The following is a 22500-nucleotide window of genomic DNA, read 5'->3' as shown; positions in this document are numbered from 1 at the left end:
TTTTGGTCACAGTAAGCACTGGACTGTATTTAAAAAAAGGAAATTAAAGAATGTAATTCTCAAGTACAAGCTCTCTCGACTGCCACATTACAAAAAGACTTGCCACATGAAACGACCATATTTCACTATGATACGGATGTTAAATAATGCGATTAACATTATATTTTAAAATAGAGAAACCTTAATCCATACACACAAGTATTTCAAGCTAGAAACATAACGCAGATGAGTACATTGTAAAGGAACATGCTCGGATTAGTGAATGGTTAAGAAGATTACACAATTTTTATTCTTCAGACCAGCAGGCATTTGAGATGAAATTCTGTAAATAAATACCACCCTTGCAATTGTACAAAATCAAAATATCTAAAAGATAACCAATCACCTGATGACTCGAACAGTAGCCACAAACATACCTACATTTAAAAAAAAAACAACAACCATAGTACAGAAACTAAAGCTACTTCATCTACAAAACGTGTCCGAAATCCCTCTGTTCTTTCCACTTCAGCCTCCTCCATATACCAGTGATTTCTAAAAGCACAATAAGTAATATTTACACAATTACAAATCGAAAAATATTATCCAACAAATCAAAGGTTTCACAAGTGCACTGCGCCTACAAGAATTATGTACTCTCAAGATTTAAATTACTCCCCTGGATTACACAAACACTATTCCACGCCCAAAGCACACACTTCTGCAAGAATTCCTAAAATGGAAAAAAAACAACAGATAAGCTTCTTTTGCAGCAGATTTGATCCCTGCAAAACTCGGATACCCCCTACCTACAAGAACCAAAGTGACACCGAACCAAACAAAGATCATAAAGGCACTTCTATCAAGCTCACATGGATCGTGTTTCAATTCATGCTGTTCATTTCTTTTACCTTTTCAAGTGCTGTTCCAGCTCCCAAAACAACAGTTTCAGGGCCATTCTGTCCTGGCCTTGTACCTGGAGAACTGGATCTCTCATTGATATGTTAATTTGACGTTCACCTCACGTTACCAAAAGACCAATCTTTTTCAGTTAGGGTTTCCTTTCCGGGAAACTAAAAGCCTGCATTCTCCACACCTCCCGCCCCACCAGTGCAGTATATTCCGTGCAGCTGCATACAGGACGAGAGTCCAGGGCAGGCTTGTCAAAGCAGAGTGGTTATTTCTTCAATTGTCTTCGTGTGCAGTGCTCACTGAGCTGCTTCTGGGCAGGTTGCTAGTGACTGCATGAAAACAGAAAGCAGGACGAGCCGTGATGTCACGCAGTTCTCGTGTCACGTGACGAGCTGTTACATAAACCATCAACAGAGATTAAAATCTTCATGATGATTAGTGATTTTACAGCTCACCGAGTACAGGCTGCCTCCCTGCTAAGCACTGGGTGCTCGTCACGTTATTTCCTTCGAGACAGGTCCCTCTGGTTTAATTTTGTGTTCAAGGTATCTTGTCACTTCTCATCACCCTCTTATACTACGGTTATGAACTAAGGGCTTAACAGATCCAGATCTAGAGCAAAGCACATGTCTTCCATGTCTGAATTACTGAACACCATAAAGAACATTTCTTTAAGCACCTGTCCATATCTAAAATAAAGAGCAAAGGTTCCTTTTTATATGTAGGATAGCACTGCTTCAATATGATTCATAGAGAAAAAATCACATTGAAAAGGGCTCCCATGCAAGTTAAAGACTCAGTTGAACATTGATATAAATGTTACCGGCTTTAGGCTAAAGAATATTAGACTTTGTGTTACTGGCTTTTTCTTGCAATTATACGTTCATATCACTCTAGACTATACACTTTGCTTTACTTCACAATAATGTAATAGCTCTTGTTCAGAGGAGGCGTGAAATCAGTGAAAGGGAATGTGTGGTGAAGCAGGCTCAGTTGCATCATACTAACAAGCAGCACAGGGTGAAGTCTGGACTGTGCAATCCGATTCCCATTCCCATCACGCTAGAAAGCGCCATCAAAACAGAAACAGATTAGACATGTGGCTCTGTGGATATAAGCTCCCCCCACCCCTGCAGCAGCGCTGTGCCTTAACCCACTGGGCACCCAACACACACACACACGCACACGCAATGCACGTGACTATCACACCACCACTGCGTGACACACACACACAATGTCCTGAAATGTCAAGAGCACAGACTTCAAGAGAGCCCAAAGTATCCTGTTTTATTCAGCACTTGTGACGTATGCGTCTCCCGTACAAAAATTGTACTTGTGAATAATTCACCGTTACTGCTGTGCTGCCAATCGAGTCCATATGATTCACGACCCCAGCTTTCCTGTTCCTTGCACTTCTCTATCTCAGTCCCTGTGGTTTCCTTGTGCTGTGCTATCAAGCAAGACACTGCAGCTCTTGCACTGTAAAATTCTGCTGGCTTGAAGACTGGTTTGGTAGAAAGGAAACAAAAACCACAGGCTGCACACAGCACAAGGATATGGACTAATTACTTTCTTCTTGTACATGAAATAACTGCATTACCTTTTGGTATATGGAAGGTAATGAAATTCTCCTCTTGAATTGCTTCTATAACAGCACTACAAAACACTAAAGAAAAGTTGTTGCTTTTAACATTCAAAGCAATTCTAAAAATTGCACCACCATCAAGAATTAGCATAACAAATGGGTGTCCAGAAATGAGCCACATGGTTCAGTAATGGGACTGTGTGTCAAAAATGTTTCGAATTTACTGTAGGTACAGACTCATTGTTATAATGATGTAAAAGGCTTAATTAAACGTGTATAGACAATAAATATGCAATAATGTACTACTTTTTTGGACCCTTTTCAGTTATATTTCTTTCTACGTCTACCACAATAAACAATATAATTATGGACAGGTTTCTAGGGGAAAAAAAACTGAAGTCCAGCACGTAAAAGAACACTTAAAGTTAAAACACTTCCAGGAAAGGAAAAAAAAAACATCATCACCCTTGAATGCCCCTCCCTAATGGTGTATCCACGCTGCATCTTATGTAATAGTGAACAGTGGTAATTATGAAAGCAGTGGGTGAAATAATGTGAAAAGTAATCAGGCATTAACAGGATTAACCAAAAAATGTGCAGAAAACGTCGAACAAATTGCTCCAAATACATTTTACAGCGTGAAGCATCAAAGAGTGCCCACAGCTGCAGGAGAAGAAAAGGCTTTGAGCGTGCCGAGGGCTGCTCTCTCTTGCGCTGTCCTAGTCACCATATCCACACCAGTTTGTGCCTTCCCCTCTTTTGTGTGGGATCATCGCGCCCTTTATAGAAAGTGACAGATGAATCATCGTTACGATGGAAGAAGCAGGCGAGCCCTGGCCCCTTTACTGTAATAAAGTCAAGCCGCCACAGCTTCTGCACGGAGGGAGCTGGGGTGCGTATTGATCGCCGAATCGCCTTTTGTCTGCAATTTAAAAAACAATTTCAGGTCGAATTTGTGCAGCTGAGGAAAACAAAATGGTGCATCACACCTGCCCCTCCTCCTCCCCCCCCAACAAACAGCAGCCCAATAGATATCTGGAATATGTTATTCATATTTACAGAGGCATTTCCACTAGTCACGCCTGACAAGATCTGAAAATGGCTCAGACATAGCTGATCTGAATTAATTGTGCTCAACCCGAGAGTCCAAGAACACACTGCAGATCAGGAAATTTCCCCCAGCATTTTCAAACGTTATTATTCATTCAATCCACATTCCCGTTAGCTGCGTTTGAGTGATGAGCACAAATTCAAGGACTTTTGATCAAAAAGACACAGACCTATGAAATTAGCTGAAGACCTGCTACAGTACCTCCTAATGTACAAGGATGCTCAATAAAATTACCTACACGTGCAAACTTGAAGGAAAGCATACCTTAATTATGCTATAGCACAAGGCCTATATAAAGGCTAATACACAGTTAACAGGCTACACTGAATTAGGTTGAAACCGAAATTGCAATGCACTGCTGGAGGATTACTTGATTTTACATCAGTTTACAACTACAGAGGTCAAAGCAGGGATCTGGATCAGCATGTGAGCTGCACAAGAACAAATAGAGGTTCGTTTCGCTCTGAAAAGTGGGGGAAAAAAACCAAATCCACACCATTATGGCTACAGAGCCTTTAATTAACGATTCTATGGTGGATGCTGCACATTGGTGGTGGAGGGGATCCCCATTACCTGTAAAGCTCTTTGAGTGGAATGTCCAGAAAAGCGCTATATAAGTGTAAGCAATTATTATTATAATTATTATTGTACCCGAGGAAGCCTCTACTACTGGAATGATAGATCTTTTTCAGCTTGGAATTAATGGCGGTGTTTCTCAATCTTTTCCATCCTATGGCAAGCTTATATAAAAAATGCACCACACCACCTCCCTCCACACATCACCAGTCTGAGCACATTAATATTAATATTCAATAAAACACTTACTTCAACATTTAACCAGAGTTAAACACACAACCACTCTAACAACTGCTCTCAGACTGGTTTCTATATCCATCAAACTTGATAAACAGGGTTCACACCACAGTTTCCACGAGTACAGTCTTAAAGTGGTCTCTATCTTGTTCACCAAATGCACAGCATGACACTTTGTTTACTTTACAAATGTAATATAGGAATAAAAACAATTACTTGATATTGTTTAGATTTGTGTAATGCGACTTGTCCAAAATTCCACCTACACCTGTTCATATGAAGGCACACCAATTGAGAAAGGCTGCTCTAGAGTTCACAACTACAGACTTAAACGTTTTTTTTTAAAAAAAAACAGGGAAAAAGCTACTGAGATGCAGCACAGATTTGTAGTCCAGCAACAATAATATGTTAGGAAAGTAGCTTTGGCTCAAAAGGTCGTTCATCTATTTCTTGCTTCATCAAAACTTGTGTATTAACACCATTAATGATTCTTCTGTCAGTTTATTAAACACCAGAAGCACCACAACTTGAAGTAGATTGAAAGATATATACTATAGATCCGTAAAAAGCAAGATTTTTGTGTTTGTTGTTTTTTTTATAAACGTAAAATTACCAATATATTTATCAAAACCATAGGGAACTGCCAATTGCCTACTTTTCCAATGTCTCTGAAAGCTACAAACCCCACCAGGAGACAAGCCCTCCGAGGAGAGACAACAGGAGAGACTGAGAAAGTGTAGGCCGAATCCTCCGATCCGTCTACCCTAGAGCCACTCATGTTTGAAATCCTCACTGGCTAAGCAGTCCCATACTGGACGTTTAGTTTCCACAACAGGACAGGTTCTCACCAACATCCCTGTGTGCTTACAAGAGCCTCGATCGGTTGCCAGTGGTTGTGGTGGGGGATAAGGGTTGCGAGAGACCTGGCCGACTAATCTCGCCAAGCCCCTTGGGGAGCCTTAGTCATCGACGACCAGCGACCTACCGCTGGCTCAAACCTGCACTCACAGAGCCCCAACTGTGCTTGAGCGCCTTCACCGCATGACCCACGCGGGACTGCCCACACTGAGCACTACCATGACCACGAGGGTGACAGCAGCGCATGGACGAACAGCCTCAGCTGGGGATCCAGAGACAGGGTAAATAAGAAAGCAAAGAGAACCCCTAGAACCTGATCATTGGAAAGAACACACACTTGTTGCCTGATAATACCGGCCAAAGCGTTGGCAAAGAAACTCTGGACCATACGGATGACACTTGATCCCAACAATAAGCCATTCCCACCCAGGCTGATCAAATGCCTTCGCACAACTCATGAAACAAAGGCCCAAGCAGAGAAACACGTACAATCCAGAAAAGACTGCAAATGTTAGTGGAGGCCAGGCATCCTGCAACAAAGCCTGCCAGATCATGGTCGTCCAATCTGGTGATAGTGATGCGATATGCATCTTCACACACTGTTTGGTGCCCAAGCAGATCATTGAGAGGTACCAATGACTCCCACAACTCCAAGAGCTCAAACAGTCTCATCAATTTCAGGAGGGGTGCCACCAAATCTACCCTTTGTCATTTCCTGGACTGCTTCGAACATCACTGGTGGCTTGTTTTAACATGAAGATATCAAACAATTACACAAGTCAACATCTAGGGACATTTTATAATTTCTGATCAAAAACCTTATCAAATAACAACAATGAAAATACAAACAGAACATGTTAAAACTCACTTCCTATCCCACCACGTATGGGAACTTAAAACCATATAAATCCCCTGCCCACCTCCCACCCCAAACAACAACTGATGAATATGGAGACTGACAGTTGACTCTTTACTAGTGTTTTCTTTGAAACACAAGGTTCCTGCGGGATCCCACAAGCACAGAAACTACAAGGAGTTTGGAGTTTAATGAGGAGTGACGTGCCCTCAGCCAGTTTCGAGAAATGAAGGCTCTCTGTCCGTCTGTAACCACTGACCTCTTTCACTTGTGCTGCACCTTCCTGTTGCCAACATACAGTTCACTGATTAACGTCACATACATTTAGAAGTACTTGAAATTAATTTCTGTGCCATGAAAGACTTTGCAGATAACCTAGAATTAAGGAAGTCTCCAGGTTTTGTGTCCACGGTATTCACTAACTGTATCAACAAGAACAGAAAAGGGCAAATACAAGCAGGGTACATGGAAGAGAATGTCTGACCACCACCTTAGCCTGCTACTATTCATGAGTTACTACTTCCGATGAGTTAAGCAATCCTTCCAAAAATCACAATTTACGATATCTTGAGAATGAAATACTCCATATAGAAAAATGCAATAAAGAAAATCAAGACTGGGACCCTGTGTATGTATGCATATTGGACACAAACTGTAAAATGGAAGTGAACTGTGCATATAATCATAAAAGATCTGAGACCACAACATAGCTCCTCTTTTCCGAGAGGACATGCAGCTTTTAGGCAGCATTTTGATCAAGAGCTGTTCCTACTTCACTATGGATATCAAAGGACTGTTGTTACCAGTTGTTACTTCATTTAATTTACAAAGCATCCATTATGAGACACCTATAACACTTAAGTGGCAAAAATAAAGACTGCAATATGATGTGAACTTGGCTACATCATGCATGCTTCAGAGTTTACATAAACCTTTCTGACTTGAAGTGGTTTTCAAACTGCAAATCTACCCGTGTGGAAATGGCTGATAGCATCTCTAAATCTCTTCTTGGGGATTACTTTCTTCAATGGCTTTCTTCCCTTTAAAACATAATCTCATGGTAGATGAATACCTTTTTTCCTTCTCCCAACCAACTGTCTTGTGAGGTGGTGTTTGTTGGTTAAGTTAATTTTAATCTAGTTCCCAAACAAACTGGTTAAGTCTGATGACTCTCAGGTAAGTCTAAAAGCAAACGTTTCCTTTCTTGTGCTCAACAGGACTGTTGTGTTTAGACACCAGTGTTGCAATTACTCTGGCTTCAGCCTCACCATAGCTGGCACAAAACGAGTACCAACTTTTTTTTTACACAGTACAGAATTTGAACAATGTCTAAACAATTTAAATTTCTAACCCAACCAACAGTATTAGTTTAAACACTGAGATGGTCTTTTGTTTTGTTTTTTAATGCTTTTCACAATAGAGTATTAGCACACTTCTGGAACAGAAGACTGCAATACTGGGTCACAACATCAGCCCCAGTGCAGAAAAGCCAAGAGTTGCCATATGACAAAAAGAGCAGATGGCAATTCAACACATTGGGAGTAATGTTGTGATGCAATCTGATTTTTTTAAATGTATTTATTTGAGCGACGCTCGTCTGGGAGCTCCACTCACAAGGCTCTATAGTATGTGCACCTGTCAGGTCCGCAGTCGTGGCGCTTGCTGGCTGCCCTAATTCCGGGAGGCCATCTGCAGCATGCAGACCGGCGGAATCCAGTTTGCTTAGCACAGGACTTCGGCGCTCGTCCGGGCAGCCCACAGAGGGGGTTCGCAGCTCTGCAGCCTCGGAGGGCTTATCCGCTGTGCCACTTCATCACGTCCCCAGCGTAAGCACGAAAATCACGAGCACTGCCCAGTCTCCAAATGAAACAACTGGCTTTGTTTCAGAGGAATTCTTTCGTGAGGCCTTAACCACACAGAAGTGTATGAATACCTGGACTTACTGCCAAGTTTTTATACTGTTAAAACTTCATACGACACGCAACACCACACAAGAAACAAATATTTTTAATCATGCTAGAGCCCCGTTCTTCATAACGTGCATGGTGATGGAACATATGAGATTAAACCTTCAGATTATAATAGCTCGCTTCCACTGTGGTGATAAGTATCATTTTCTTTTGGTCAAATGCTTTCAAAATGTGATCAGAAAGTACTATCTGAACAAGCGATACAGAGAGAAACCTTGTCTCCACCATGTCCTCACTGGTTCTGCAAAACGGTTTGCAGAACCAGTGAGGCCGAAATCAGTTTTGAAGAATCTGCTTGAGCCTGAGAAGTTACATAACAAGCATTTCATATTATCAGAAATACGTAAATTATTCAAACTCTTCCAGACAAATATGGAGCAATGATTATCTTCAAATGTCTTAAACACAGATAACGGATCTTAATGCCTCCCTAGACAAGAGGAAAAGACAGAAAAAGTCCATTATTTAACAGGCCAGCAAAACAAAGATTTCAGACCTGTAGAAAGCCTCCTTCTGTTCCTACAGACCACAATCCCTCACTCTGGCACAAGAACAAACGCTGTGTTCACTGGCGTGACCCCATTCACCTCAGACTTCTGGAAGATCACACAGCTTCCCCTCCAACCGAGAAGTGCCTTCTTTTTATCCACTTTTTGCAGAATTAAACTGCAACACATCTGTGTTATCACAACAGTCTTAAATATCTGCCTAAATAATAATTTCACCTCGTAGGGAAAGTTGCAACCAAATTCTGAGGATATCAGTAAAACAAACAAAATCGACATAGAATCCAAATAACTGGCAATAAGAAAGCCTTTTAGTAACGCTCTCCTGCCCAGTCCTATGTCTTCTTGCTTTCAGATTTCTGTTAAGCTCTCTGGTATCTGACATTGCCAGCTGTGTAGGATTGACTGGAAGTACATTTGCATAGTTATACTAAAGCTTTCTTGAAATAAACCAAATATAACAGGCATCCCTCCGTTAGTTTTAGAATTACAGTAGCTAGACATGGTTAGATTTTTTTAATCGAGATAGCTAACTCTGTATCAAATAGTACTCCTTCAGTGTGAAAAACTGCACTGAATTTGCAACAGACTCTTCCTCCATCATGACTGATGGGCTCTCGATTTCTTTGGATGTAGACACCACTAAAAGGTAAATAGCAAATTATTTAAAGAGGACTAATTCATGTTTTAAAATACTTATTCATTTAATATTTAGGAGACAAGAATTGCTTTCATTCCTCAGTATTGTTTTACCTTATCTTCATATTGAAACTGTTAGGCCATACTGTGATGTACTGCATGGTTCATAGGGAAACACGGCTCCTATACCATGCACAACCCAAGCTAAATTTAACAAGACGTAGAAAACGAAGATGTTCAGGAGTCTGATAATCCCCACACAGAACAGAACTAGCCCCAACACTCGGAGATGACAGAGTGTCATCTCTTTAACGTCCCCACTAATCTACACTGTGAATTCAGCCTGTGACTTTAACATCAACTGTCACGTTATACAACATCAAACTCCAATAACACTACAGATTGTATTGGACAACCTGCTCCCCTTAAAGAGCAGCTAAACCATTCTTTAATTTCCAACCAGCAGTAAATAAGCCTCCAGTATGACTACATGCATCATGGAAGCAGAACAAGGAAAGATGTGACTCTCTGGATCAGAAATGCCACAGTAGCATTTGTAGATCAGCATTCCCTTTCTTACTCTGATGCAGCCTTGTGCTTTTCTCTCCCTGATCAGTTCCACATCCAATTAAATGTTCAATGCCAGGGTCACAAATGTCCTAGATTAGAGAGTACGTCAACATTAAAGCTGTGACGCCGAGGTATTTAGTATAAGCTGGATTTTGTTCAAATATAAGTGTCTCAGGTTTAGCTACGTAGCTGGATCTCTGTCCTAGGCGTTATTTTTATTTTTTCTTAGTTGGAAGTGTTTTTCGGCTGTATACATCTTCAATTACATGCTCCAGAACAGTACTGGGGAAAGGCAGTACGATGTCAAAAAAATGTCAGCCAGAGTCTCCCTACAAATTATTCTAATGGAACCGAGTAGAAAAGTAGAATGCTGTTTAGTTGATAGAATTTATGGAGTTGAGCCATTCCTTTTCCTGTTTTTTTTACAATAGTCTTAGTCAGCGTACACCAGAGAAATGATGTGCTTGTACATTTCTCCCTCACAATGTTTTTCTGAAAGCAACAGTTACCAAGGAGACGTGGCCGTTCTCGTCCCTGTGGTAGCTGGTTGCTAACATATCCAACAATCTCATCCAGCCGTTTCTTGGTGTGGATACCCTGGCTTTCAAGAACATGACTGGGCAGCTTGTTCCACACCCTCCCGGCCCTTCTCTGATACAGAAGGACTGCCGCACAGTATGTACAACAAGGTTCAGGAAAAAATCACCGTGGAATTTACAGGAGTAGAAATGATAGATTTCATATACATCATTCAAAAATCATTTCTAACCTCTACATTGAGACACCTAAAGCACTGAATAACGTTTGCCAGTAGACTGAGGACTGTTTACTGAGGAAACAAAAAAACTGAGCACTACATTAAGTTGAATAGAAATTCACTTGAAAGACTGCGCTTAAACGACTGCACCAGTGAATACTGGTGAGTCGTTGCTATTCAGAGCTTTTGCTGACCCCACTTTACTGCACCGCTCTCACGGCCACTTTTCAACGCAGAGATTCAAGTCCCAGGACCTCGACTTCCTCCTCCTTCAGCTACAGGCCGGCGTGCGAGTGAGCGGATCTGGTCTGAACCGGTCACAGCAGCGCTCTCGCCATTGTTGCCACGGAGCCCTGTGCGGCTGGCCTTCCTCGGCGTGCCATCTCTGAAGCCAGGCGGGGGAAACTCCACAAAGACCCCTTTATTCCGGCTTCTTTCTTTCCGACGCTCCAAACAACTTTCAGTTGCTTTTCCGTCATCGGTTAACTGAAGCAGTGGCTCCGGAGGGAGGGGTGCACAAACGAGATGACCCAGAATTTTTGGCTAACGTCTTCCTACTGCACAGTAAACACCTCAGATGTTTCTTTAGCACCAGAGGGGCTCCCGTAGGAAATTCAAATCTGATCAGTTCGAAAACACCAAAAAGCGCGCTTGGACTTCCAAGGCTTCAGATCCTTTAAACCGCTGGTAAAAACGGTCAGCCCAAATTCTTTTTCTGCAGAAGTGCCAACTTTCGGAAGGAAAAAAGGCAACACATGCCAAGAGGGGCCAAAGTGGATTTGTTTTTTCAAAATTCAAAAAGGGACATCTAAGCTCATGGAAATGCAACATCTTAATCAGTTCCTAATAAATTAGGGAAACAGCTGTACTGCTAAATCAATAATTTTGCAAACATTTGGCAATTCAAGAATATCCACAAACATGTAATCTGCTTCTGCTTCTATGTTTCCGTTGTTAAAATCACTATGAATTTGAAATGTCTGCAGGAGGACGTTTTCAACTCTTCTAAGCTCTAGTCTTGAAATATTCCAACCCATAAGCTCGGAAAACAGCTACACCTCTGTCTTCAATAGAATGTATAGCTTATTGTAAACTACTTACTGAACAATGCTATATTCTGAACTTCAAATCCTATCCCCTTATAAATGTAATGTTTTCTACAGCCCAAGACCCCCTCCTGTCTGATAAACGCATGCATGTCTAAATACTTTCCACAATTTAGTGCTACATTTATTCAATTACAGTCAAGGGATGACACGTGTTTCAAAAACATTCACCCGTCTATTTTCTCACAGCTTGATCTAATGCAGGGTAAGGGGGGGATCTGGAGCATAACCTGGCAATGAGAGCAAAGCAGAGTACAACCTGGATGGGATGCCAGTCCATCACAGGGCACAGAGAGACACAATCACACACACACACACACCAGGGTCCATTTTCTTAGAAACCAATTCAACTTCCCAGTATGTCTTTGTACTGTAGCAGGAAACTGGAGCACCCGGAGCAGATTCATGCAAACTTTGGGATGACGTACAAACTCCACACATATAGCACCTCAGGAATGGCAGCCAGTGTCCATCACTGCGCCGCCATGCTGCCCTTTCTAAAATAAGCAACATAAAAAAAACAACAACAATCTGTGCTCTCCGGCCTCTCTTTGATCCCAACTACGCCAACATGAACACAGAAAATAATCACAACAACAAACTAGTACAAACGTCAGACAGGATTTGATGCTTGTATTACGCAGAGCTTGTGGAAAACCCTATTCCACAGCTCGCTGTGCTCTTGCCAATTGTTAATTTTCCCAGACTAAGTCTTGACGCACTGCAAGTCATTTCCTCTCCCTTGGCTTTTCCACCCGCCGACCAACAAAGAACTATTAAAAATAATAAAAATCAACTGGCACTGGCTCGGCAACAGTTCCAAATCTTCAGAGCTCTCTGTGCGGTCACAAGACCTGCAGTAAAGAAATTAATACTTCAACTTCAAAAACCAACTATCTCTAAATCCTTTTCAGGGTGCCAGTCCAGAAAAGTGCTCCAAGTCATGCCATGCATTAAATGTTAAGGAAAGAATTCAAACGGCAGCTCATTCTTGAAGGGAGAAGCGCACTGCGGTTCTGACAGGAATTGGATGTCTTACAAGACATTTAATAAACCTAAGCTTAGGCACTGATACACATCTGATCAATTTTCAGTTTGAAATGGACAATGGAAAATATTTCTACAAACATAACTATCAATAACTACTTACTAAACACTGAAATCAAGCAATGCCCTAGGTGTTAGTATTTTTATTTTCTACTACATATTTTTTACAATATATTGTAATAGAAAAAAAAAACAAACCTACCAAACATATTAAAGCAGCCTGGAACATTTACGTTCTAGCTGGGACTCTTATGTATGAAGTCTCAACAATGTCTGCGATGCCTTACAATTTTCATCTCATCTGCTTTCCTAACTGCTGACTCCTGGTGAGGGCTGTGGTGGTAGCAGGCTGAGCAGGGTAGACCAGACTTCTCTTTCCCCAGCTCCTTCTGGGGGATTCTCAGCTGAGAGGTATAATCCCTCCTGCATGTCCAGTATCTGCCCCAGCGTCTCTTCTTCCCAGTAGGCTGTGTCTACTACTCCTCTGTCCCCTGGGATGGTGGCTTGAGCGCCCCGGGGAGGCTTGGAGCTGTGTGTTGTCCTGCTAGGGTCACTCTTGGCAAACCCACACCTGTGGGGTCTGGTCTGAGGGAGGTGTGCTTGGGATTCCCTCGTTACCCAGCCAGGCTCAGCCTCAAATGGCTACATGGAGCCCTCATGTGGGCTCCCCACCCACAAGGAGAAGGATGGGGATCAGACGCCATGCCAGTCAGGTAACGGGCATAAGCAGGTGTGATGTTGTTTTATTTTTAATTGTAATCCAACAACTCCATTGAAAGACCCCAAACATCAAATTTATTGCTCAACTTTATTCCTGTGCGTTTCTATCCATTGAGGTCTTTGGCTCATAGCATTAACTTACAACCAAGAACTCCTGCCAGCTTTAAACTGTACAGCCCAGTCTCTTATAGAGCTTTATACATGCATTAAAACACATCAAGCAGAGAAAATAAACAGATTTTAATGAGATATAATTTTTTAAATGAAGCTAAATGGCCTCAAAGGAAACACTGAATGATGATAAATAACTTTTAAATGACATTTGTAAGTTGTAACAGACTCCAGATCTGTAATGGCCTCAAGACAGGGAATTGCAGTTTTTCAGGCATCCAAAAACTGTGTCATCTCACCCTCAGAGCACAGTCTAGGATTAGGAACAACTAAAATGAAGAAATATGTTCTTAAGCACTGCTTACATTGTAATACTTTATCATTTATTAACACTTTAAATAAATTCATACCAAAGTAAAATACGCTTCAATGGCACCACCCTGTGGATGCTCACAGGAACTACTTGTATTGACCAGAACAACCTCAGTGTGCAAAAAACAATCTGCATTCTCAGCCTGAGTCACTTCTGCCAAGGCAAACTGAAGCCAGACTGTAGGTCACTTTCAAACGTGTTAAACAATTTTAAAATAGTTCAAGTAGGTTGCCGAGTCAGCATGCAAAGGAACAGGTAACAAACGGTTTTATTCCATGCTTAAAAGAAAAGAAAGGAAACATTTCGGCCGTGGAGCCTTCTTCAGGTGTGAGAAAGACAGGGTAAATGGCAAAGATTAAATAGCACAGGAGAACAAAAGCTGGAAAAGTTGAGGAGGAGGAGGGAGAGGGGAAAGGCGGAGAGGGGAAAGGCAGAGAGGCCACGCAGGAAGTGCAAAGTGGAGAGGGTGGAGAAGGTGTGAAGTCAAAAACCTGCATGAGAATAGAGAAAACTACACGAAAATAAGTCTGTTACGAGTTTGGCGAGTTTGGTTTCTGCTGTCCTTCTGCTGTGGGAGATGAAAAACCCTTCTTTGAGAACAGAGATCAGTGTGATCATGGCTGTCTGAGGTGAAATGAGAAACTATGGGCTTGGAGAAATCTTTAATCTTCACAGTCCTAACATGTTCTCTGAAGCGGCCTCCTAGTCTCCTTCCGGTATCCCTAACATTAGACAGCTGGGAATTTTTTGCAAGAGATACAGTAAATGAGGTTGCTGGAGATACAGGATGTTGTCTGGGTGATCTGGACCTGAGGGGCCCTGAATAAGCGTGTTGTTACATATGTATTTGCAGGTGTATTTGCATAATTTTAAGATTTCCACTTTCTCATGATCAAACTAAAATACAAGTGAATATCTAATAAAAGAATCTCCTAAAACTGGTAGGCCAACCTCAATCAATAGAATGTTTGAGGAATTTATTCAGATATACAAAAAAACATTTTAACCTTACCAACTTGAACAGATTTACCTCCAAATCCTATTCAAACTTAGGCTATTGTAAATGACGGTTTGTCAAACCAAATATTTACAATCTACCACGCATTCATACTTGGAGAGAATTTATCAATCTTAGGATCAAGTAATAGGTTTATTCCATGCTGAAAAGAAAAAGGAAAAACAGCATTTCAGCTGTGGAGCCTTCTTCACAACCGAAGAAGGCTCCACAGCCAAAACGTGTTTCCTTTCTTCTCTTTTCAGCATGGAATAAACCTATTACTTGTTCCTTTGCAGCCTACGCATGCTGACGCAGCTCCCCACCTGAACTACTATATCAATCTTAGACCTGAATAGTAGGTTTGCCTTCTAAAAAAAAAAAACTTTCTGGAGGACCGTCAGAGACATTTTTATGCAATTCATTGCACTAATACACTACATTTTGACATATTAACAATATTCTAACGTGCATGTTACAGACACTTCCCTCTCACTTTTTACTTGATAATGTATCAGCATTGCCTTCTTTTAAATTGTGGAACTGGTGTTCTCTAGTAGTCATTTAGTATTAGATTTTGTGTATGTATATGTATGTGCAAAAATGAATACAATATAAAACTAAATAATTCAAACATCAATATGTTGTTTATCTCAATGTGTGTCACTTATAAAATTCTGCACTATAGTAGTGTTCAACATGTTTATATTGATACAATTCTTGTAAAGTTTATTTTTCCTGATAAGACGGATAATCATTTGGGGGGGGGGGGATTTAAAAAGATTTAGACTTTGATGGGTGAATTCACCAAAAGCAAATCCTTAGAATAAAGATTTTGAGCGTATATAGCATCTTGTAATAGTATTAAAAGTTCGAATTGCTTAAGGAATTTCTAAAGCTTAATTTGATATTTGAAGTAGATTGAAACCCTGCTGTCTCGCCAGCAGATGGCACTCCACTTCCACATCGTGCACCGAACAACCATGAGGCAGCACATTCTCTGGATCCAAACACTACTGAAGGCCAAGGTGAACACAATACTGCAGGGTCTCGACATCTGTGTTTTTAACATTCGCAAACTCGCTTATTGGGAATTCGGTCTGGCCGACGAGGGACTTGGATGGAAGAAGAGCACAGACAGACGAAACCAAGGCGAAGGCTCTTAAATGTGACTTTCAGATTAGCCACAGAACCGTTTTATAGCAGGGGAGCAGGGGAGATGGAGAGAGAAAGTGCAGACATCTGCAGGAGGCAGGGGAGGGATTTATTTGAACTGATTACCATGAGGTTGTGATTACTGTTTGTGTTGTGTTGTAGTTGACTAATGTTATGTTCATTAAGTCAAAGTCAATGCGTTAGTTTTAGAACTTTACTACATTATTTAATTATCATATATGGGAGGGTCACTTACTGTACTTTTTAATTCACCATACATACTATCTACTGTAATACAGCCTGTGACAGTTCAGGGTGGACTTCGTTATATGCAACCAAGCTATTCAGCTATTCACCAAAAGGAACCATGTTTGCAAACACAGAAGGCCAAAGCATGCACCGAAACCTCACAAGTTCAGACCCTACTGTACAGCTTCAGCAACAAAGCCAATCCAGTTCTTTCTAGATTCAATTACAATAAGTCCACGTAGATTCACTTTCATTTTCAAAACCTTAAAAAGTCAGTACTGCTTAAAAACACAAAAGGAGAATTATTCAAACCAGCATTGCATAAATCTCAAACTTATTTTGGCCAATCAAGCACTGTTCAAGGGGGATACTGGGAAGAACTGGATGTCTATACTGTAAGGCAACCATGTTTGAAAACAACAGATGAGGCCAAAGCCTGGAGTCCCCACTGTTATTAGGGATAATGTGGATAGCCAGCAACGTTATCTGTGCACAACAGTTACAGTTTTCAGACATCTACATCAAACAAATACTGCGGAAGGTCAACATAATCACTGACTGTCCTGACCACCCCTTGCGTAGTGAATCTGAGTTCCTTCTATCACAGAGTCAAATCAGACTACCTCGATTTAATTGCAACACAACTAAGTTATCTATTATTTCCACAGCTATTAACCAGCCACATTTGCGCCGGTAATCGAGTGTTCGATTTGGTCTTCAGAATGTATCTTACGCATCACTCACTGATGACCTTATTTTTCGAACTGTGAGGATTTACAGCTTTCTTAATTTTACGCATGCATGAATTCTATTTGTTAACGGATCGTGCTGCGTTAAATGGTTTATGTATCGCGTACATTTTTTTAATTATGTGCAAAGCAAATCTCCCATCTGGGACAGTAAAAAACAGTAATGGCTGCCAAGAGCACACAGGAATACATTCAGTAGTGACACCACCATCTGTAAGGTACCTGATGTATCAGAAGAAAACCACTGTGACGGTTATGTAAATTATTATAATGGCTTCAATTTAAGCTTCTTACTAGTGATCTGCCAGCGCTGTGCTCGCTAAACAATTTCAACTCTACGCCAATGGAAACACTAAAAAAAAGCGGGCAGCCACTAGAGGGCAGCAGACACCACACCTGTACAAACCACCTTCCGGACTGGAACCAAAAGGGGGCGCTCACTCATGCAGGAGACGGGCCTTTAAAGGGCTAGTGTTTTATTTCCTCGGGCTTATTAGTCTCTAACAGCATATGAGAAACCATTACTAAATTCCAGCTAATGAAACTCACATGGAGTCTACATCAACGGGGTAAAATAACTTAAAAAGCCATCTCCTCAGACACATGTCAGTTTTATAATTCATCAGTCCCTGTCACGCATGTCAAACACGTCATTACAGTGCACAACAGCATAGGACTCTGGTGGTTTCACATATCTGAAAGATCAGAAACAATATTCGAACAAATAGCACCGTCAGAGCTCACACCCAGTGGTCCAGATAAAGACCAGATTGCAAAACGTTTGTGACAACAGTTTCCTCTGCAAGAGAGAGATCCTACGCTTGCACAACATGCTCAGATGATCTGGGAAGGTACAACTCAAGCCGTTCCTCCTGCCTCTTGGAAACAAAGCAGGTTTCAGCATCATCATAACGTACCAGAGCAGCCCTCTTAGTACAATGTGACTCAAAAATGTGAGAAACCACAGTGTACCTTTTATTTAATAAGCATTAATACAACCAAATAGCTTTGAAAGGAAAGAGCTGAGAGAACAGAACTGGCCTCAGGGTGACATTTACATTATTCCAGTGCAGAGCCTATACTGTGGACAACAAGAAGCATCAACAGTGATGCATCTCTTTCTGCAGAAAGGGAATGCTGGGCAACAGACTCAACACTCCTCCAGGAGTTAAAACAGACCAGGAAATTATCTCATTATCCAATGACCTTTAAGCTCTTCTCTTTCCTTTCATCTGCTGTGTGTTTGGTGCTCTGACCTCAATCCACTCCCTTGTTTGAATCTAACCCAGGTCTACAGCCAGGTTAATAAAACACACCCAAAAGCTAAACAAGAAAAACACACCTACGTCCCTCAATAAGGTTTACAGAAATTATATCTTCCTGAAAGGTTCTGAGCCCAATTTTCCTGGTTCCTACTTGTAGTTTTTGCAAAGATTTTGCTGCCTGTGCTGGATTTGTGCACACAAAATGGTGGATGAACTTTGCTAGGGACACATGCATCACTGTAGGGAGTTTCTTCGTTGTGCAGTTATTATGTGTTCAGCATGCCAGAAAGCTCTGGCCAACGGTTCTCTTTGTCTGGCAGGAATTTTGGATTAATTAAAGAATTCTGAACAGAGTTCCCTTGTGAGTTACCAGCAACAACTGGGAAAATGGGTGGGAAAGGGGAGTCAACTGTACAGCTGACATCTTCAGTCGTTTTAAACGGAAACATGCTGGTGTCAAATGCTTCATTCTCATACAACTTTAAAGCATACCAAAGCATTACCATAAAGCCAGCTCTGCTCAGCAGCAGAGCGTGTCGAAGTCAGAGGCTAATATACCGGTACACTACATATTAAACTGCCAGCCTCTCAAGCTGGAGATTCACCATATTCAAAAAACAATGGGACACACAGGGCATCTGCTTAAGACTCTAGCCTGTCAAGAAGAGATGGCTTGAGGTTGAAATCTACACAAAACGACAGTCAACCCCATGCTGACATTAGACCTTTGGGCCTCTTCCCAGAAACAACTGAACGAAAAACTTATTTTGGAATAATGCTGTAACTTGAGACATGAGTTTCAAAACCACAAACTCCCTGGCTTTTCAGATTGGAAACAGAAAAGTACAAGCTTAGCTCTCCAGCATCGGAATCTGTATTTGGTTATATTATCTCACTACAGCAAGATAATGAAGCTATAAAGGCAATTCTGGGATATATTCTGGGATAATGAATAAACCATTTTTCTTGCAGGATTTAGAAAGCACTATCAGAGGCACCAGAAATTCCTATCCAAATCAACTGTGGGGCGAGAGTTTTGGCCTTTCTCTCCTTTGAGTGTTGGATTGCTAGAAAGCATGAGAGCACATGGCCAGAAAAACATATCGCAATTACGGAACAATGCCAACAACAACAGACAGTCATTTATTCAGCAGCTTTAGCTCATTTTGACAGGATTAAGGTTCTTTACAGTACTTCTCGCACAGCTCCTTTTCTACAATGCCTAGAGACTAACCTACTGTAGCCACTGTGTTCTGCAGCAGAACTGCAGAAGTAGCCAAATGTCTGGTCAGTCAGGTTTTATCTTGCATCACATAGGTTAAACCTCACTATTGTTTTCAGGAACTGATGCTGGAGTCACATCTTTGACACATTATTTCTCGTGCTTCAGTGATACAGCAAACTGATCTCTACCAGACAGAGATCTTGGGCTCGCCACAAGCCCTTCTGATTGCAGGGGTCGGTGCTGTGTTCACATTTCATGTTGTGCCTTCAGTAGAAGTCAAGTCATACAGTCAAATAGATTTCACTACTACGCAAAAACAGCTATTGTGCAAAACGGATCACATACCAACCATATGGATAATACTGTAGCTTTCATTCATTTATAATTGCCTTAAATTTCTTATTTCTCATCTTAGCAAAACTTTTTTTTCCTGTTTGTCCAGACAAGGCAGAAGAAAAAAACATCAGCTTTTAAGTGTAATTGTTAACTATATTGTAACTTAACTGTATATTGTAAAAACAGTTGACTAATACGCTTAATAAATACCTATTTTCTATTACAGGAACCTTAATTGATTCTCACAAATACTATGCACTGTACTAGATATACATACTAAGAGACTCTCAATATGGTGTGTGTTAGGTGGAGAGGATGAACCGCAGTCCATGCAAAATGTAGACCCAGCCAAGATCCCGTTCTTTGCCTTTAATGTCTGGTATTCCCTCCCATGAAGTCGTCGATCGAATACAACAGAGAGCTTCAAGAAAAAAAGCGGTGATGTCACCACATTGGTTTTTTTTTTTGTTCCAGAGATCTAAATGGTCTGACAAAGAGCCTGTTGACACTGCAACAATAAGCTTGTGTTGGCAAAAGACACCATCTTTGCTCAATAAAGGCTGGTCTGGCAGCAAGCAAGTGTGAATGCCTGAATAAATGTCTTAATATCAAAAAGGAAAATAAAAAGCTCCAATCCCCATGTCTCCTTCTTGTCAGCTTTTTAAAGCCCTCCCACTCAGTTTCGCACCTCCTATTCTAGTCTGGAAAGCCAAGTTCAACACAGAAATCCAATTGTCTTTCCAATAGTAAGAATTATAGGTTTCTGAGAACCTCAAAATATCCAAAACAACATTCGCTGTTGTTACAGTCGTTTCTGGATCAGTAAGTCGTTTCAGGAGCAAAAGAAGAAAAAAACCTGATGAACACAACAATCGGAACCCTTACATTCCCCCAAGCAGCTTCGAACAAGTGGTAGCACACTGTCCCAGCACCAAGGAACGTGGAATTTATGGCCTTAACAGATGGCATAATGAATTTACATTCCGGACTGATCATAGAGAAACACCCTAAACTGGAGTCCAGGTTTTAGAAACAAAATGTTTAAAAGTCTCTTGACTTTTAGATATTTCACCTAGATAACTTTACACCCATGCCCATGTTGCCCCTCCATGGCATGCAATAAGAGTGAAACTGAAAGGAGTCAATGTAGAGAAGAGGAATTCAAATGCATTTCACTGTACACTTTCAACAGGATAGGCTAAGCCTGACCAGTCCTCCCTGGGCATAACTCAAGGGGTAGAAAGAGCTGGTTTAGCAGGCACTTGCAGTATAATGAACGATTATGTGCCGAGACACAAGATTCCATTCAAGACACATAACAAGAAATGAATGACAAGGCCATGTCCAGGTCAGTCCTATTTCAGATCCTCCCATTTCTGGAGCTCATGGGAGATGTGAGCTGATGTGGATGCTGATCATCCAGTTAAAACTTCCTTAAACAGCAAATTGACTTGTTTCCTGCACTTAAGATAAAATGCTGCATTTGAAGTTCCACAGAAGGAAATGATATGGAAGTTCTTCCAGTGGTAGCTGTTCTGTAGTTAAAATGAGGGGAAGCTGGGGGCTGCAAAACTGAAGTATCAACACCGGCTGACGGCTCCGCTTCTGTCGACTTGAAAGGCACAAGCAGGCATCAAGAGCTCAACAGACAACTGGTGCATTCATTCCAGGACCTCATTATGCACAATAAGTAACTGCCATCACCGACAAGTTATGCATGCAAATGAAAAGACAAATGCTTCTGATTTTTTTTTGGAAGACAATAAATGAAACTGCCAACAAAGGCTAGGAAATAAAAGGCATTTAGTTCTTGTGTGGAATGGCTAAAAGCTGCCCAGTTTCCAGTAATCTAGCAAGCTGCATGCTTGGTAAAAGGGGAAGTATACATACATATACTGACACCTTCTGAAAGATGCCCGTAACTCAAGCTAAGAACACTTAAAATGTGATATATGGCTGTTTCATAAATATGCCAGTTAACCAACACCACCACTAATAAACCACTGTTCCGTGTTCAGGCACCACTACTGCTGATGATGGTGACACAAATTATGCCCATATACTCCAACATTCGCTTCTAAACTCAATACATTTTATGACCTGTAGGCTTTTCAAAAAGAGCTGAAACATTACCTTTACAGTCGTGATAAAGAAATCAGCAGTGACAGATGTAATGCTGGAGAATAAGATGGTATATGCTTTTATTGTGCTGTTTGATGAAAAGCCTGGAACTCTCACTCTCTCATCAGACTCACCCCAACGGTAATAAAGAGGGAATAACTCTCTGGCAGTATCTCATGACCTTGTCCCTGCAATGACTAATATGGGAGCACAGATGATAAAAAAAAATACTCCAACCATATCAATTCTGCAAAGCAGACAATAACATAATTCACCAGATACTACATCACTGGCTGGTTTTTAAACATTGGGAAAGACATGATACCTAATATCTCAATGTTTTACTGTGATGTCTCATCACCAGATTTGCCAGTTTCCCCTGAGACACAAACACAGCATTTTCTAAAAATGACAGTCTGACCGATTGATAAATTGATATTAATTTACAATTCACATTAGTAATCTGAAACCCAATGAATGTTATTTCCTCACT

At 41.1% G+C, this 22500-nt stretch overlaps 2 protein-coding genes across 3 annotated transcripts in view; both read right to left on the bottom strand.

Moving 5' to 3' along the window:
* Window positions 1-22500, bottom strand: part of tpt1 (tumor protein, translationally-controlled 1) — a 295888-nt gene that overhangs the window by 162816 nt on the left and 110572 nt on the right. The gene's annotated exons all lie outside the window — the stretch shown is intronic.
* Window positions 1-22500, bottom strand: part of tsc22d1 (TSC22 domain family, member 1) — a 68913-nt gene that overhangs the window by 11830 nt on the left and 34583 nt on the right. The window contains exon 1 of one of the 2 annotated variants that reach the window (XM_069179262.1): window positions 891-1214. The exons of the other annotated variant lie outside the window; for it this stretch is intronic. Within the exon in view, the coding sequence (XP_069035363.1) occupies window positions 891-976 (86 nt within the window). The 5' untranslated portion in view covers window positions 977-1214. Of the gene's footprint in view, window positions 1-890; window positions 1215-22500 lie in introns of those variants that run through there. 2 annotated transcript variants of the gene reach the window in all.

Source organism: Lepisosteus oculatus, chromosome 15 (assembly GCF_040954835.1).
Source record: "Lepisosteus oculatus isolate fLepOcu1 chromosome 15, fLepOcu1.hap2, whole genome shotgun sequence".
Classification (NCBI taxonomy): domain Eukaryota; kingdom Metazoa; phylum Chordata; class Actinopteri; order Semionotiformes; family Lepisosteidae; genus Lepisosteus; species Lepisosteus oculatus.
Note: the sequence above shows the minus strand (reverse complement) of the source record. Positions and strands in the feature narration are given on the sequence as shown.